This window comes from Chiloscyllium plagiosum, chromosome 19 (genome assembly GCF_004010195.1).
Source record: "Chiloscyllium plagiosum isolate BGI_BamShark_2017 chromosome 19, ASM401019v2, whole genome shotgun sequence".
In the NCBI taxonomy this organism is placed as follows: Eukaryota; Metazoa; Chordata; class Chondrichthyes; order Orectolobiformes; family Hemiscylliidae; genus Chiloscyllium; species Chiloscyllium plagiosum.
In genome coordinates this window covers 20,232,952-20,250,098 of record NC_057728.1, presented here as the reverse complement: position 1 = coordinate 20,250,098, position 17,147 = coordinate 20,232,952, and the positions used below count along the sequence as shown (strand labels likewise).

Below are 17,147 nucleotides of genomic sequence, written 5' to 3'. Positions count from 1 at the left end.
CAAAGGAAGAACAAAGAGACCTTGGAGTGGAGTTTCATTGTTCCTTGAAAGTGGAATCACAGGTAGTTAGGAGAGTGAAAAAGGTGTTTGGTATGCTTCCCTTTATTGGTCAGAGCATTGAGTATAGAAGTTAAGATTGCGTTGTGGCTGTGCACGACACTTTTGGAGTATTGTGTGCAATTCTGGTCTTCCTCCAACAGGGAGGATGTTGTGAAACTTGAAAGGGTTTAGAAAAGATTTACAAGGACGTTGCCAGGGTTAGAGGGTTTGAGTTATAGGGAGAGGCTGAATAGTCTGGGGCTGTTTTTCCTGGAGCATCGGAGGCTGAAGGGTGACCTTACAGACGTTTATAAAATCATGAGGGGCATGGATAGGATAAATAGACAAGGTCTTTTCCCTGGACTGGAGGAGTCTAGAACCAGAGGGCACAGGTTTAGGGTGAGAAGGGAAAGATTTAAAAGGGACTAAAGGGGCAACTGTTTCACACAGAGTGGTGCATGTATGGAATGAGCTACCAGACGAAGTGATGAAGGTTATTACAGTTACAACATTTGAAAGGCATCTGGATGGGCCTTATTTGAATAGGAAGGGTTCAGAGGGATATGGGCCAAGTGCTCGCAAATGGGACTAGATTAATTTAAGATACCTGGTTGGCATGGACTAGTTGGACCGAAGGGTCTATTTCTATGCTGTACATCTCTATTAATCTATGGTCCAGAAAGTCAAGTTTTTAAACAAAAAAGGATGCAGTGACAGTTAAGTTTATTAAATTAAAAATCACATAACACCAGGTTTATTTGGAAGCACTAGCTTTTGGAGCTCTGCTTCTTCATCAGGTGGTTGTGTGATGATGAAGGAGCAGTGCTTCGAAAGCTAGTGCTTCCAAATAAACCTGTTGGACAATAACCTGATGTGTGTGATTTTTAACTTAGTCCACTCCAGTACAACACCAGCATCTCCAAATCAGGGTTTATTAGAGGGAAAGTGATGAAGACATTCATTGATGCAAAATATAGAAATGTTGAAGGATAATTCGAAGACATCTCATTTATGTCAACAAAGACAGCTACTGATGTGGGGAAGTATGATATTCTTTATTTTCTGCCATTGTGCATAGGTGTGTTTTAATGATTGAACTGAGTGAGTCTGTTTAGAACTGTAGCAATGTCCATTTGGTGTGAAATAAAGCTCAGGGGTAGTTTAAACATTTGTATTCAAGGAGATTAAAAAACAGGAAAGATGTAAATTCCAGGTAAGAAAAGATAGTATTGTTACATCTCTAGATTATTCTATTAGACAATTATATTTATTTAGCAGGATAATCCTCTGAAGCAAGTTGCTCAAATCAGAAATGGAAGTGAGCTCCAGAGGATTTGCATGACTGAGTCCACATTTTGTATGAAGGCCCAAAGTACCATTAGTATCTATGTGATCATGTCCCTTTCACCACTGCCACATTAGAATATTAATGTAAAGATCCACCTCCTTCAGACAGGAATTTCCTGCATCAGTTGAAATGGCCACTGGACGTTTGTGTTGGTGATAGAATGCAAGTAAACGTCATTTATGTTTTCCCCTGCATTGGGAGCCCAGTCCACACATTAGAGCCAGATGTTTCTGGAGTGAAATTGGGAACCTGTTCTACACAGTGTGAAAGGAGATTAGAACTCTCTCCCACAAACATCCAATGTTAACCTTAAAGCAAAATTCTATTAATTTTAATTTTTCAAGGGAAAGAGCAGCAGCAGGCATATGTATTTAGAGCACAGACAATTGATCTCATTGAAGGGTGGAAAACAGTGACTATGTTTCAAAAGTACATTATTAGCTGTAAGGTACTTAGATCTCGAATAGTCATGAAAAGCACAACGTAAATGTAAGTCTTTCTTTTTATAATGGGGAATACTGATATAAAAACACCATTCTGTTTACAAGAAGCGCAGAGTTTTCCACTGCACCTGCAGTGCCTTTGGGAAACTTCACTCCTGTAATTTATGATATTCCTCAAACTCCCCAATGTGTTATTGATCTTTCAATGCAGATCAATATTTTCTCAAACTTTTAAACTGTAACAGAGTCATTTACTGTCATTTTTTTTAAAAACTCCTTTGCTTTGTATTTCTTATTGAATTCCTGTAATTAAAATATTCTAAGAGGTTGGGCAGCTTTAACATTATTGTTACATGACTATTAAATTCACCCCTTTCTTCTGTCATGAGTTAAGCTGACATGCGATCCTCAGTTGGCTGCCTCTGGCTGTATGATCAAGATGAACTTGCATTGCCGGTTCACTGCAAGTGGAATTTGCAATTTGAGCTGTTCAGGTGAGATCTTAGATTTTTTTCCCTACTGAAAAATTCAAATACAGTATCACTGAACCAATCATGTGACAAATACAATTATTGTCATGGGGTGCGGGAGGTAACTATTGGCAACAACATCCTGTTTAACCCTCTTGTGATGGAATTAAGAGTCTCACCTTTCAAAGCCTATTACATTTAATTTTTAAAACAATTTCCCTTTCCTCTCTTAAATGTTCCATAGGTATCAAGATCCCTCTTTTGTTCGAGATCTTTCTACTGTTCTAATTATTTATAATAAATCTATAAGTCTGGCTATTTTTTCTTTATACTTGAGATGTAGGCCATTAGTATTTAATGCCAATCCATAGTTTGAATGAGAAGTGGGACAAGTGATTTGATACAACTATCACTTGCTCAGCCATTTCCGAGCACAGTGTCAATCCCACAGAAGTCACTCATAGGCCAGACTGTGTAAACACAGCAGGTTTCTTTGCCAAAAGGGCATTAATATAACAAATAGAACAAATTATTGCCACAAGGTGACCTGGAGAAACTACAAGATCAGCTCGATCTGATAATCACCTGACATCAACCCCTCAAAAACCTTCTTAGCATCCGCAGTTACCACAGGGCAAATTGTCAGACAGATTACTTCCTGCTGTGCATCAGGGTTTAAAATACAATCCCTTGAAGCTTTTTCACTCAAAGCGAAAATCTTTCAGAGTCTTCATATCAGCATTAGCTATATGAACTCAGTACAGGCAGCACAGTGGCTAGCACTGCTGCTTCACAGCGCCAGGGACTCTCACTATCTGTATGGAGTTTGCACATTCTCTCCCTGTATATGTGGGTTTCTGCTAGGTGTACTGGTTTCCTCCCACACTCCAAAGATGTGCAGGTTAAGTGAATTAGCTGGGCTAAATGCAGAGTAATGGGGATAAAGTAAGGGGCCAGGTCTCGGTGGGATACTCTTCGGAGGGTCTGTGCAGTCTTGATGGGCAGAATGGCCTCTTTCCACATTGTATTGATTCTATATTGTCTCCCCATATAAGAAACGACTGTTCTTTGTCTCAATTGAGCAGACATTTGCTAGTATTATTACAAAAGTGCAGACTGGACTGTTCATTTGCAATACCACACTGAAAAGATCTATAGGAAGCAAGAGAGAAAGATGGGTTTGAGGCTAAGGTCATTGTGATGGGCATGTCATTTAGATTCCTGAACTCACTAAACACAGGGAACTGCCACTCCTGCAACATTTTCTTCATTGTCTCTGTATCTGTGGAGGGAAGGGACGTGCAAAGGTTGTGATCTTGTGCAAGAACAAGGGTGACCAAAGGGTGACCACAGCGATTGCATCAAATATCAAGTTGAGCATTGTTGGGAAAAGTGCTTGTCTGTGTTATCCTTGATAGGCAGAAAATTATAGCCAAAGGCATTGGATCCAAATCCCAGTGTGGTTCCAGAACTGGAAGATCCATAATTGACATAATCTTTTGCGTCTGGCATTTGCAAGTGGAATGTCAGGAACAAAATAAACAACTATATATTGGCATCATCAATCTCACCAAGACATTTTGCCAAGTGAGCAAAGGCAGTCTGTTTAAGCTGCTGGATTAAAGTGGTTGCCAAAGCTGCTCGGTGTGATCTCTTTCCATGACAGCATGATGGATATGGTCAGCTATTACAGGATTGGAACCTCTGAGATCTTCAGTGGGTTCAAACAGGGTTGTCTTCTGATGCCAGTACACTTTGGCATAATCTTCTCCTTGCTGGTGTCATATACCTTCAGTTCATCAACAGAGGATGCCTACTTACTAGAATTGACAGAAAATCATCAGCCTTGTTCATCTGCAATCCAACGCAAAAGTGTTCCATGTTCTCAAGAAAGCATTGCTGTTTGCCATTGATGCTGCAATATCTTCCCATACTGAGTTACACCTGCAGCAGCAAATGCGCTCACATTTATAAAGAGCTTGGTTTAACCATCAGCATCAGGAAGACAAATAATATGGTCTAAGGTGGTTCCATAATGTCATCGTCAACTTTCACAATGTGGCCTCAGGGTTGTTGAGAATTTCACATCTATAAGCTTTACAATCACCAATAAACTTTTGCTTGATGTTGACATGAATGCCTGCAGTGCAAAAGCTGTACCTGTTATGTCCAAGCTAAATAAAATGCTGTGGAACTAAAGCAAACCGACTGAGAACACCAAACTACAATTCTACCAAGTCTGTGTCCTTAGCACATTATGTTACAATGGTTAGACCTCAGAATCATATGCTAGGCAGGAGTAAAGGCTAAACAGCTTCCATTGCTTGGGAATATCTACACAGATTTTGAGATACTGAGGTTACACTGAGTTGGATGTTAAAATTATATTTGCTGTCTCAAATGTAACCTCAGTATTTCCAGACAAGCAAGATGACATGCCAGTTGCCTTAGCTTAAGTCAATTGCATCTTGGCTAACTCATCCACAATCATTGGATAGATGATACTGCACACCCTAGGACATTTTGTATACAAATGAGATATGAAGATGGCAAACATTGATACTGACAATTGGAAAATAATAACCAATGGCTGTGACCTATGTAAGCTAATTGGAGGGGAATTGGAAGAGGCAAAGAGAACTGGAAAGCTTGTCTGGCTAACAAGTGGTCCCAGAGAAAACAGAAGCCAACAAACCCTATGCTTTCTTAGCCCAGTATAATTTTCTGCAGTAACTGTGGCAAGAGAGTGATGCTCCCAATCCACCCCAAGGTTATCTTTAACACAGAGTTGACCATCAGGGCACAAACCATCATCTGACAAGATGGATGGCAACCAAAGCAGTGAATAGACTTCTGTAACAAAGAGACAACTTCATAGTAACTTCAACCGGTATCTTTCTTTCTCATCTCTATTTTTAAAACTAAATTCAGATTCACAAACTAAATGAAATTTGGACTTAGATTCTCTAGATTATTAGTTTAGGAACAAGAGCCTCAGTATTAAATGTTCAGCTTATTTTGTCACAATTAAGGCAAACATCATAGCAGCGACCTTTTTGGAGCAGGCCATTGTCCACAAACACATTTTCCAGCAAGGATCATGAGGTGATCCTCAGTTACTTTTCCTTCCTACTCCAAAAGATTTGCTTGATTATAGCCCTTTCACCTAGAGATCAAAAAGATGAGAGTTCAAGCTCCTTACCACAACACACAATCTGTGTAGATACTCCCAAGCACTATTGTATTGATGCTATCATTACAATGCTATCCTTCGAATGAAATTTTAACCTGAGTTTCTGTTTGTCTTTTCGACTGGTTGATCTGAATGATAAGGATCTATGTCACTTGGAACAAATGAATGGGAAGTCTGGCCATAAGTTTTCCCTCAACCACAATCATGAAGTTGACGGAATCAGGTAATTCTGCACTATGCTGGTAAAACAGGCTGAGGGACACAACAAACACACTGCTGTATTAGCAATTCATCACATGAAGTGTTCTGATTTGCAATTACACGTAAACAACAGTATCACTATCACTACAATGATGGAGAGCAGCTAACTCAGCATGAACCAGGTATCTGTCACTGTCCTTATGTTGTAGTACTCGCAATTCAGTGCATTACTGTTGGCTGTTGAGAGTATTCTTCCTTAACTTGGTGGGGATCAGGCTGGAGTTTCAATCCTGTACTAATCTGATTTCAAATTGATCAAAGCCTATCAAATATGAGCCATCCATGCCTCTGTGATTTCTTAATCCAGCATCTAAATGTGCCACATTTTAACAAGTAGGTGGATGCATTTCCTATGAGTCGGGTCAAAACCAAGTAGATTCAACCTGTAGATAGTCTTTTTGATTATTGTGTCAAACTTTCCTCTGCCCTTTTACTGTAAGCAAATACTTGAGAGAGGAAGAGGTCGAAGGAAAGGATGTTTTAAGGAGGGGTTAATTGGAGTCATGCAATTGATGAAAAGATTAACCAGATCCCTTACTGAGAAAACAGTGACTCAGTTTCACCAGTCCTGTCAATTTTAGCACTTTTTTTCTCTCTCTTTCAGCTTGGGTTTTATTTAAGCAGCAGACACGTAGACCCGCAGTGAATTAGATCAGAAGCATTAGCTTGCAGAATATATGCCAATGAGCTAACGATTCTGACACTTTGACAATACTAGCCTTACAGCAAAGTACCCACACAGCAAAACCCATTTTTGTATCTCATTTTTTTAATTGTGAAATGTTTGTCAGAAAGAAACGGATTTATTTTCTGTCAATCCAGGCTAAATATCAGAGGTTATCCGGTTCCGGTCCTTAGGGCTTCAGACAACTAACAAAACACATCTTATTTCTGCTCCGATAGTTCCCTGTTATGCCTTTCAGATACAGGGAAAAGTAATGAAAGCATAAACTAGTTGAATGTGGTAGTACTGTGCCATTCATTGCTTATGAAGCATCACGCGATATGCCTTTATTTTTCAAACAAAAAAAGTGTACCTGCAAAAATGGGAATTTATTTTAAGAAAAATAAATTACAAAGAGCTGTATAGTTATTTGCAAGAATACAAATTAAACATTATATAGAAAAATATTCTCTTTGAAAATATATACTTAGTTGAGTTTCTACATAGAGGGAAAATGCATTGCTTAAAAGCAATGGGAATTGTTCATGCCAGGCAAAAGTGCTGGTGTTCATACAAATTGTTGTAGATCTGTGTAGCTGGAGTATCTGCTGTTCAAAGTGTGAGCCTGAACTTTAATGTCACTATACACACACAGTTCAAATATGTATGATGTAGGTCTTTCAGTCATTGTCAAAAGCATAAACTGCTCAAAATATCCAAAAATAACTATCATGCAACTCAGAAATTACAAATCAATTAAGTCAGATTTACATTTTATTCTGGAGGATTCCACCTGGGAAAATTAATGTTCCATCCCAGTATCAGGTCAGGAAATTTAATGAGTGAATCTCCCCTTCCCAAGTCATTCAATCCAACAAATACAACTGTTAGCACAGATTTAAAGTAGAATATCTGTGTCATGTTTTTTTCTTTTTGACAAATGTTTTCTTTTTGTAGGTCACCTTTTTTTGCTCAACTGAAGTGGCAGGCTAATACCTGTTTGTTCCCATACCTACGGCTCCAACAAGTACTCAGTTTCTAGACATGTATTTGGCTTGACTTATGGATGACTTTGATTACTTACTTACTTACAGTGTGGAAACAGGCCTTTCGGCCCAACAAGTCCACACCGACCCGCCGAAGCGCAACCACCCAGACCCATTCCCCTACATTTACCCCTGCACCTAACACTACGGGCAATTTAGCGTGGCCAATTTACCTAACCTGCACATTTTTGCACTGTGGGAGGAACCCGGAGCACCCGAAGGAAACCCACGCAGACACGGGGAGAATGTGCAAACTCCACACAGACAGTCACCTGAGGCGGGAATTGAACCGGGTCTCTGTGAGGCAGCAGTGCTAACCACCATGCCGCCCACCAGTCCAGTGACTTTGGGATGATATGTGCAAATTATTTTCCTCCTCTGCATCCATCCATGGGGAAAATGAAAGTATAGACTCCTCCTGAGCACTTATTCTCTCCAGCAGTTCAACCAATATTGGCTGCTGAACTGTTTAACAAATTGTGTCTCACCACGCTGCTACTGATTTCATTAAAAATGTTAAACAGTCTACAAAAAGTCTTGGCATCCACAGGGCTGCTTTCTTAGCACCTGAAAAAATTGTGAATCTGATGCTTTGAGCACTTTTTAAAATCATAAGTGAGGATCACTAGTAATCCTAGCATTTGTTGTCCATTCTCAAGTGCCCTTAAATTGAATGTTGCAAGGCCGATTCAGAAGACACTTAAGAGTCAATTACATGATGGTGGATCTGGAGTCACATGTAGGCCAGATCATGTAAGGATAGCAGATTTCTTTCCTTCAAGGAAGCTAGTAAATCAGAAAGGCTTTTAGAATAATTGATTCATCATTACTGATGACTAGCTTTCAATTCCAGATTTTTAAATTAATTGCATTTAAATTCTACCAGCTGCCATAATGGGATTTGAACACTTGTCCCCAGAACCTCTGGGTAACCAGTCCAGTGACATCAGGAGGAGAGTGGAGAGTGGTTAAATAGTTTGTTCCCTTTGCTTGTTGGTTAACTACTGGGGAGAAAAGAAAGCAGTTGGATGTCTCTTAGCTTTTAGGCCTTGGGATCTACTAAGTGTACAGCTTAAAACAGATACAAAAGTTAGTCTGTTGTCCCAATAAACCTTACTGTAGAACTGAAGGCTATGTACAAGTCCTTAGCAAGAAGTCCTGTAGAGCTTTTATGCACTCAGAAGGGAATATCGCAGTTATTTTGGCCAGCGCATTAACATTATATTCTGGTTTGAAAACTTATTCAAAATTACCCAAGAAAATTTACATTCATCACCAGAATGCCCATTTTTAAATTATATGATAATGTATGTTTTTGAAGGGTACATTGTCGGCAGATGTATTGCTTCAAATAACTGACAGATAGAGTATTGTCAGTGTACCAATGTCCACAACATGGGTTTATTGTCTGTGAATTCACATATCTTGCAGTGCTGCAATACCAATGTGACAATAACTGTGCTTTGTGAATGTAAAAGAAGGTAGTGTAGGACAATTTTGAAACAATATAAGGCATCCAACATGAGAAATAGGAGCAGGATAGACTGTACAATCAGACTTCAACTTTACTTCACTTTCCTGCCTTATCCCCATTTCCTTCAATTTCCAGAGATACCAAACATTTGATTATCCCAGCATTAAATGTATTCAACTACAGAGTATCCATAACCCTCAGGAATAAAAAAATTCAAATGGTCAAAACTCTTCAATTTCTCCTCATCTCAATTCGAAATGATAAACCTTTTATTGTGAGACTTTGCCCCTGTGTTTTAGATTTTCCAATCAGTGAAAACAATCCCTCACCATCTACTCTGACATGTTACTTAAATATCTTATATGTTTCAATTAGATCACCTCACATTTTTCCGAGCTCTGGGCAACTTAGGCCCAATTTACTCAACCTCTCATTATATGATAATCCCAATGATCAAGGGACTAATTTAGTGAACCTTCAATGTACTATGTCCAATAAAAATAATGCAATGCAACGTAAGTTTCTTAAATATGGAGACCAAAGCTGCACGCATTATTGCAGACTTAGTCTCACCAGCCCCTGTACAATTGCAGGACAACTTCTACATTCCTATACTCCAATAATGTTTAGTAGTCTTGAAAGTTTTTTTAAAAATGGCTTCTCTATCCTTACTTCCAAACTGTAAAACTTCACATTTTCCCACATTATACTCCACCTGCCATCTTGTTATCCTTTAAATATCTATATGTCTTTCCATTTCCTCTGTGTCCTACCCACAGGTTACCTGACCACCCAACTTTGTATCATCAGCAAACGTAGATGGAGGGACAGAGTAGTAACATATATAGGTAATTCATGCATTACAGTGCAGGAACAGTCCCTTCGGCCTGCCAAATCTGTACCAATTCCTATTCCTTATTTAGACCTGCTATATATTGCCCATGCATGGTATCTCAACATCTGTTTGCCTCACATTCACGTGTCTATCAAGATGCCTCAAACATTGCTAATGTTTTGCTTCTACCACTTTCACTGGCAGTGTGTTTCAGGCACTCAGTACCCTCTCTGAGAAAGATTTTCACTGCCCTTCTCCCCTAAATTTTCCCCCTCTCACCCTGAACCTGTGCCATCTTGACATCAACCTTTCCACCTTGAGAAAAAGCCTCTGACTATCCACCATATCTATGCCTCTCATAATTTTGTAGACCTCTCAAGTCACCCCTCACCCTCAGTCTTTCCAGTGAAAACAATCCAAGTTTATACAGCCTCTCCTCATAAAAAAAGCCTTGCAGACAAGGCAACGTGCTGGTAAACCTTCTCTGCATCCACATCCTTCTGGTAGTGTGGCGACCAGAATTGCATGCAATCTTCCAAATATGGCCCAACAAAGTTTTCTACTGTTGTAACATAACTTGCCAACTTTGAATTCACTGCCCCGGCCAAAGAAGGCAAGTGTGCTATATGCTTTCTTGACCACCTTATCCACCTATGTTGCCACTTTCAGGGATCTGTGTACCTGTATGCCCAAATCCCCCTCTATGTCAATGCTTCTAAGGGTTATGCCATTTATTCTATAATTCGCACCTGAGTTTCATCTTCCAAAATGTATCCCCTTGCATTTGTTTGGATTAAATGCCATCTGACATTTCTCTGCTCAACTCTGAAATCTACCTATATCCCACTGTATCCTTTGACAATCCTCCTCACTATCTGCAACTCCAGCAATTTTGGTGTCATCCACAAACTTACTAAATATATAGTGTACATAGCTACAGCCCTAGCACTCCTCTACTTGCAGCCTGCCAAATGGAAAATACCCTGATTATGCCCAGTATTTGCCTCCTATTCATTAACTAATCCTCTATTACCCCTTACTACCTGAGTCCTTATCTTGCCTGCTAGTCTTCTGTGTGGCACTTTATTGAATGCATTTTGGAAGTACAGATATACTGTATCTATTAGTTTCCCAGTATGTGCAGTATTAATTACATCCTCCATAACGCTAACAACTTTCTCAAAAATAATGTACCTTTTGCAAAATTATTTGATTTGTCCTAATTATACTTCTCTAAGTGCATTGTTAGGACACTCAGCATCTATTCTGACATATCCTTTTCAAACTTACATGTTTCAGTGAGATTGCTGATCATCCTAGGAACCAAGTAAGTGAATCATCAATATGCCATTTCCAATAGAAGTAATGCAATAGTATAATCTCACTTTATCCCAGAAACAGATGTTAGGTTAACTGGACAGTAGTTCGTTTTCTCCCTCCCTAATTTCTTGAAATGCGATGTTATATTTGCATGCTTCTTGCATGTGTGGCTTGTTGAATGTATACCTTGCCAGTTAGTCTTCATTGGGGTTGCAAGGTTCCCACACATCAGATAGCTTGATGAAATGTCTTCTTTGTTTTATGGTTTTAAATAAATTAACTTGAGGAGTTAATCAAGCGATTGCCATAAACATTAACATGACAGAAGCATTCCCAAATCTAAGGAATTTTGGAAAGTCATAGTTACAGCCTCCCGTACATCTGCATTAGAGGCAAGAAAACTGCAGATGCTGGATTTCGGGGTAGACAAGCAGGAGGTGGGAAGAACACAGCAAGCCAAAGTATCAGGAGGTGGAGAAGTCAACGTTTTGGGTGTAACTCTTCTTCAGGTCCTGATGCTTCCTAGCTTGCTGTATCCTTCCAGCCGCCTCCTTGTCTATCCAGTACGTTGCAGCTATCTCCCTTAGAAGCATAGGTTTTTATGCAATCAGTTCTAAGAGATCTGTCAGGTTTAAGTTGTAAAATACTTTAAATTACCTTGACTTTCTCACTACATATTCTCATAATCCAAGTATATTGTTTGATTCTTTTAACACCATAGTCTGAAAAGGTTTGGGTGACAGTGGTTGCTCATCTGATTTTATTTTTGTCATGTATATTAACTATTTTCCAAATTTTGTCAATCTCATTGCCTGAATTGGGTGGGAGTGAGGGGTGGGTATAAGACAACCTGAGTTGAAAATGTGTTGCTGGAAAAGAGTAGCAGGTCAGGCAGCATCCAGGGAACAGGAGAATCGACGTTTCGGGCATAAGCCTTTCTGCCCGAAACGTCGATTCTCCTGTTCCCTGGATGCTGCCTGACCTGCTGCGCTTTTCCAGCAACACATTTTCAGCTCTGATCTCCAGCATCTGCAGTCCTCACTTTCTCCTCATAAGACAACCTGACCCTTGTTCATTCCAAGGAAGAGTCCTTGAAGGTAATAAGTAAGAGTTTGTGCTAGCTGGCAGAATATTTGGAAATCCCCTAAACAAAATTGCAGTGGTGTTTCTGTGTGAGCGTTCTCATGGAGGTAAATAGAATTGACTTCCAATTCCATCAAAGATAGCAAATAACACCACCAGTCTATTCAATTCCTAGCTGTCCTTGAATAGGAAATTGCCTCGTGTTCTCTAGTATTCCATTATGGTTCCATTTTATTCTATTGGCGTAATAGAATGGAAGTGGAATTTACTTCAACTTTCAGCTTTGAATATTGCAATTGAAAAACATAAACTTTAACATTTATTTCCATTTTCTCCAATACTTAGTGCCACTTTGTAATCATACAATGTATTTTTGACGTTTGAATTTTCTGTTGGCAATCACTGTAAATGTGTTAAGTTGCTCAAGTAAACTCTGTCTCTATTAAGTGTACAACTACAGGAAAACATTGTTGAAGGAAGAATTCATGGCTTGTTGAGGGTGATATTGAATTGTTTTGAACCGCCACATATCCAGCTGCCTGATATAATTGAACTTGCTTCATTGTTGTATCATTGCTTACATGTTCAATATCCAGTTGTATTTCTTCTAAAGTAATAATTTCTCTTCTGAGAATCTGGGAAAAAGGTTTTAGTAACAATTGTAATTGGGTGCAAACCACAGCAAAGCCCATTCTTGATGTCACATGACATGAATTCTCACTGGAGTCTGTTTTTCTGAGGCTACTGAAGTCAACTGTAAAACATCTATCACTGCCCTCGATACTACCAACAAACTGAGATCATAACTTGTATGTTAAGATGATCCCTATCCCTTCTGGTCTGTTTGTATATGAGAAAACTGAAAGCTTTTACATAGGTTTTAATGATCGTTATGAGTAATTCTGAAGATTTACAAGTTATTGCAAACTTCAGTGTAAATGGGACTACAGATATGTTACCAAAATTATTTCTTGCTGGCAAGTAACTCATTACAGTGTCTCTATCATACTGGTAGCAGACCAAGATCTTATAATTTATCTGGAAAAACCTTCTAAACTGAGTTTAGTATTATTTGATGACTAGCAATTAATTTTAAAATCCCTAACATACTGAATACTTCAGTCTTTTGAGGATGTCACATAAATCAAAACTCAGATTTTGGTATGCTCAAATATGTCTGATTTCAAACATGTTCACTAGAAAGTTAATAACCAGCTCCTTGAATTAAGTTCCCATTCCAAAAGGTTCTGGATGACTGTTTGAAATTTGGGTATGTACTATGGTCCTGAGCCGATGTGTTTTCCTGGCATCTTTCAGCATTTATTGTTTTCTTTGCTTTTTCATTTTTTTTTCAGTTACTTAATTGAAATCATTGAATTGCAAAAGTGGCAGAGCTGTGGCCACCTATATGGTGATGATATATGTGTATGAATACAAGCTCAACTCATATCTTTACCAGAAAAAGTGCCAGTCATTTTCCAAAATATAACCTCAGCAGACAGACATCAACTGTGTCACTATCCACAGGTGATTTCATAATGCACAACCAGGTGAAGGACAGTGTCAATACAGGAAGAGACCAGAGATGGTAACAAACTGAAGGTATGTTAGACAGTGCTTGTACGTGGTCACAGATGAAAATGTTCCAGCGTGGAACTGTATGATCAAGGGAGGAGGCGTGGTTGTCAAATATTCACTTAAAAGTAATTATAACAACATGAGTCATCTCATTTCAATTTCTCAATCGTACTGTTATGTTATCGAGGTTTTCCATTATATTATTAATGTTCTGGTGGTGGTTTCCCAGAGGGAACTAGGTTCAATCCCAGTTGTGCACTGACCTCTTAACTCTAGGGATTTTAGTAGGACAATGAAAAGTGTGGTCTTGGCTTGGCTTGCCAGCTAAAGTATGGTGCTTTGAGTGCTGTTTGGCATAAAGCAAATAAACTAGTTTTATTCTGCTACCTGAACAACACACAGCTTCCATTGGCCAAACCTGAAATGGATTATTTCCTCCTGATTGAAGATGAGGGAAAGGATGAAGCTAGTCCATAAGGATGAAGTAAACCTAAGCCATATGTTTATGTAAGATTCCATGTTTAAGTAATTGAATTGTCTCAGTTGGTCACAATGTGGCACATGTGCACTGTAGATGAGAAAGCACCTGCTGAAACCCATAATCCATTGTCTTGAACTTAATGCATGGGGTGAGGGAACAAAGCTACATATAGACCAGCCAGCCCACAAATTGTATGATAGTCATGTAGTGAAACCAAAAGAGCACATTTTCAGCCACAATCACCTTTTCTAGGATATTCCTTCTGCTAAATGCAATAGTGACAAGGGTCAAGAGGAGACACAATACTGATCAAATTAAGGATCAATGTATTGATCTGAGTAATAAGATATCCTCAACTATAAAACATTTATAATCAATAATTATGGTCAGCCATACTTGTAGCAAATAACATCCCTTTGTCCCAGCATTCAGGAACTTTCTTTCAAAATAAATTATTTTTTAAAAGAGTATTTGCACCTATGAATACCTTGATGTTAATTTTAAAATTAAGTTGTTCATGAGTTTCTCTATAACATTCTAGCCACATGTATTGTTAAACTATTGGCATATATATAGAGTAATGTCACAAAAATATTTGGGAACATATCCAAATAAATGTGTTATAAGTCAGAAAGGAATCTAACAAGTTTACATTTTTAAAAAATTACAATATTACTACCCGTTAGTGCTTAATCTTGCTTGTGTTCTACAACATAAATAAACATTTTTAATATCCAAACAGCTCCAGTGAGACTGGACAAGACATATATTTAGTCATTTTGAAACAAAATGATCTGCAAGGCCTCCTGCCTTACTCTGAATGTCAGCATATCATTTCTGCAATGATGCAGCTCAGTTATTTCCAGTTCTTAATTACTAGAATAATTTCTTGTGATCCTTTGCCATCTGATGACTCTCCTAACACCCCACTGCTCACTTTGCTTCACACCTTTTCTTTGTTGTGCACAATTACTGTTTTCTCGAAGCATAGGATTGTGCCACAGTTGAGCAGAATTTCTTGTGGGGAAAATGAAAATGGGGAGAATCTGTAAAGTGCACAGCATTCTGAGAGTTGTAGCTTGTTCACCTATTGTACAGATATCAACAATATCACCCATAAGAATGGACTGCAGCTCCCAAAGTGCATTGCAATTATTGCAGACTTGTACTGGCGTTACATACGTCAAATTGCATCTGACTCCTGGTTTATGGTGATCATGAGATGGAAACATCAGCCAACCTACAACATCCTCTCAAGCAGAGGGTGCATTTTTAAGTACATGCACAATTTTATACTGAAAGGGTGGTGAGTTAGTATTAAATTCCATTCTTCTTTTGTTGACTCCTTCCAATTTCTTTCTTCTCCATTTCTCCCTTGTTGTTTCTTTTACCCTGGATGAAGTATCTGACTTTTTTTTCTGGCAGGTTGACTTCCTCACTTACAGGTGAAGACTTCAGTCCTTTCACTGCATGTGTTGCATTTGACGAAACAGCACCAGTGGAACTTGCAGTTGCACTGCCACACTTTGGTATACTGGTGGGTATTGTAACCTCGACCACAGCACATCAGGTCACAGCCATCTCCATGAAGAGAGGTGCGATTACATAGTCTTCCCTGTGTTCCTACACTTCCTGTTGAGCTATCCTCCTCACAATAGTTTGGTGATCGGTCAATATAAACTAAATCTGTATCCATGGGCTTTCGATAGGTCCTGGGCTTCTTGATTTTGAGAAATGTGGGCTGTCGTAATCGAGTGGCCCTGACAGCTTCAACATGAACAGCTTCACTGTACTTTTCTTTCAAAACATATCCAATCTCTCGGAATTTGGGAAGAGTTGTCCAACATGTCTTGGTAGTACACGAACCAGAAACACCATGACATTTGCATTCCAACTTCATCCTTTCTTCCAAAATCTATTGAAGTTAGAATAAGAAGTGTTACATGTGAATATCTTGACTTTAGCTATGCTTTATTTGAGATATTGCTCAACTGATATGAGAGAATACCAAGAATACCTCTGCAACTAGTATATGATTGCTAAAGTAATATTTGCTTATTTTGCTTGCTTGCGATCTTATAGAACTGTAAAATATTACTTGGTTAATGTATTTTAAAAATAAAACTGCTTTGCTACTGATATGTTTTTTAAATCTAAAAATAAACATCTTTCCGTTATTTGTCTTCTCAGCTAAGATATGTCTGACTGGATTTGCAGCAACAAAAGCAAAGAAAGAACCAGATTCCTAACCAATTAGTTAGTTGGATACATGAAGTGTTTCACTTTGGATTCCAAATTCAGGCTTTAAGAATTTTAATCTATCTTTTGCTTTCAAATGTTGGCAGATCTGATTTTTCTGTTCTTCTTTAAGATTCTTTAAATCTGCTTTAAATCGATGAGATTGTATTGAACCCTCAGATTGCCAGTGTTGGTTTTCTTATTGATTCCTTGAAATTCTTTATTCCACAATCATTTCACGTTGCCATTTCAGTATGTTTTATTTGATTACCTGGTCCTTCAACACATTTCCTCTATACCTTATGTTTGTTACATTTGGTTTGATAAATTATATATAGTGAAGCCACCTTAATGTGCATTGGAATTGTCCATTGAGGGTCATTCTAATAAGTCCCCATGAGCCCTTTAACCAAATTTCAGTCAATGGTTGGTTAATTTTAATACTTTCCTTCTACAGTTTTTTGACATGATCTATCTAATGGCAGCATCCCAAATCAAGCTATGGTCAGAGACACCATGGCATTGCCATAAAAGAAAACTGGTGTCCTTTCCCAATACATCTATGACTCTGCTGCTGGGATCATAGGTCCACAAAAAAAAACTGGGTTTGAGATTCTACCACTAGAAGGCCCACTTAGCAGTCTATAATAAAGTCTCAGAATCTGAATAAAATA

At 38.6% G+C, this 17,147-nt stretch overlaps 2 protein-coding genes across 6 annotated transcripts in view; one reads left to right on the top strand and one right to left on the bottom strand.

Moving 5' to 3' along the window:
- Positions 1-17,147, top strand: part of atxn10 (ataxin 10) — a 317,949-nt gene that overhangs the window by 261,017 nt on the left and 39,785 nt on the right. The gene's annotated exons all lie outside the window — the stretch shown is intronic.
- The window catches only part of wnt7bb (wingless-type MMTV integration site family, member 7Bb), an 81,609-nt gene continuing 79,331 nt past the window's right edge, over positions 14,870-17,147 (bottom strand). For all 5 annotated transcript variants that reach the window (XM_043709274.1, XM_043709277.1, XM_043709275.1 and 2 more), the window contains one exon: positions 14,870-16,150. In XM_043709274.1, the coding sequence (XP_043565209.1) occupies positions 15,671-16,150 (480 nt within the window). In that variant the 3' untranslated portion in view covers positions 14,870-15,670. The remainder of the gene's footprint in view (positions 16,151-17,147) is intronic.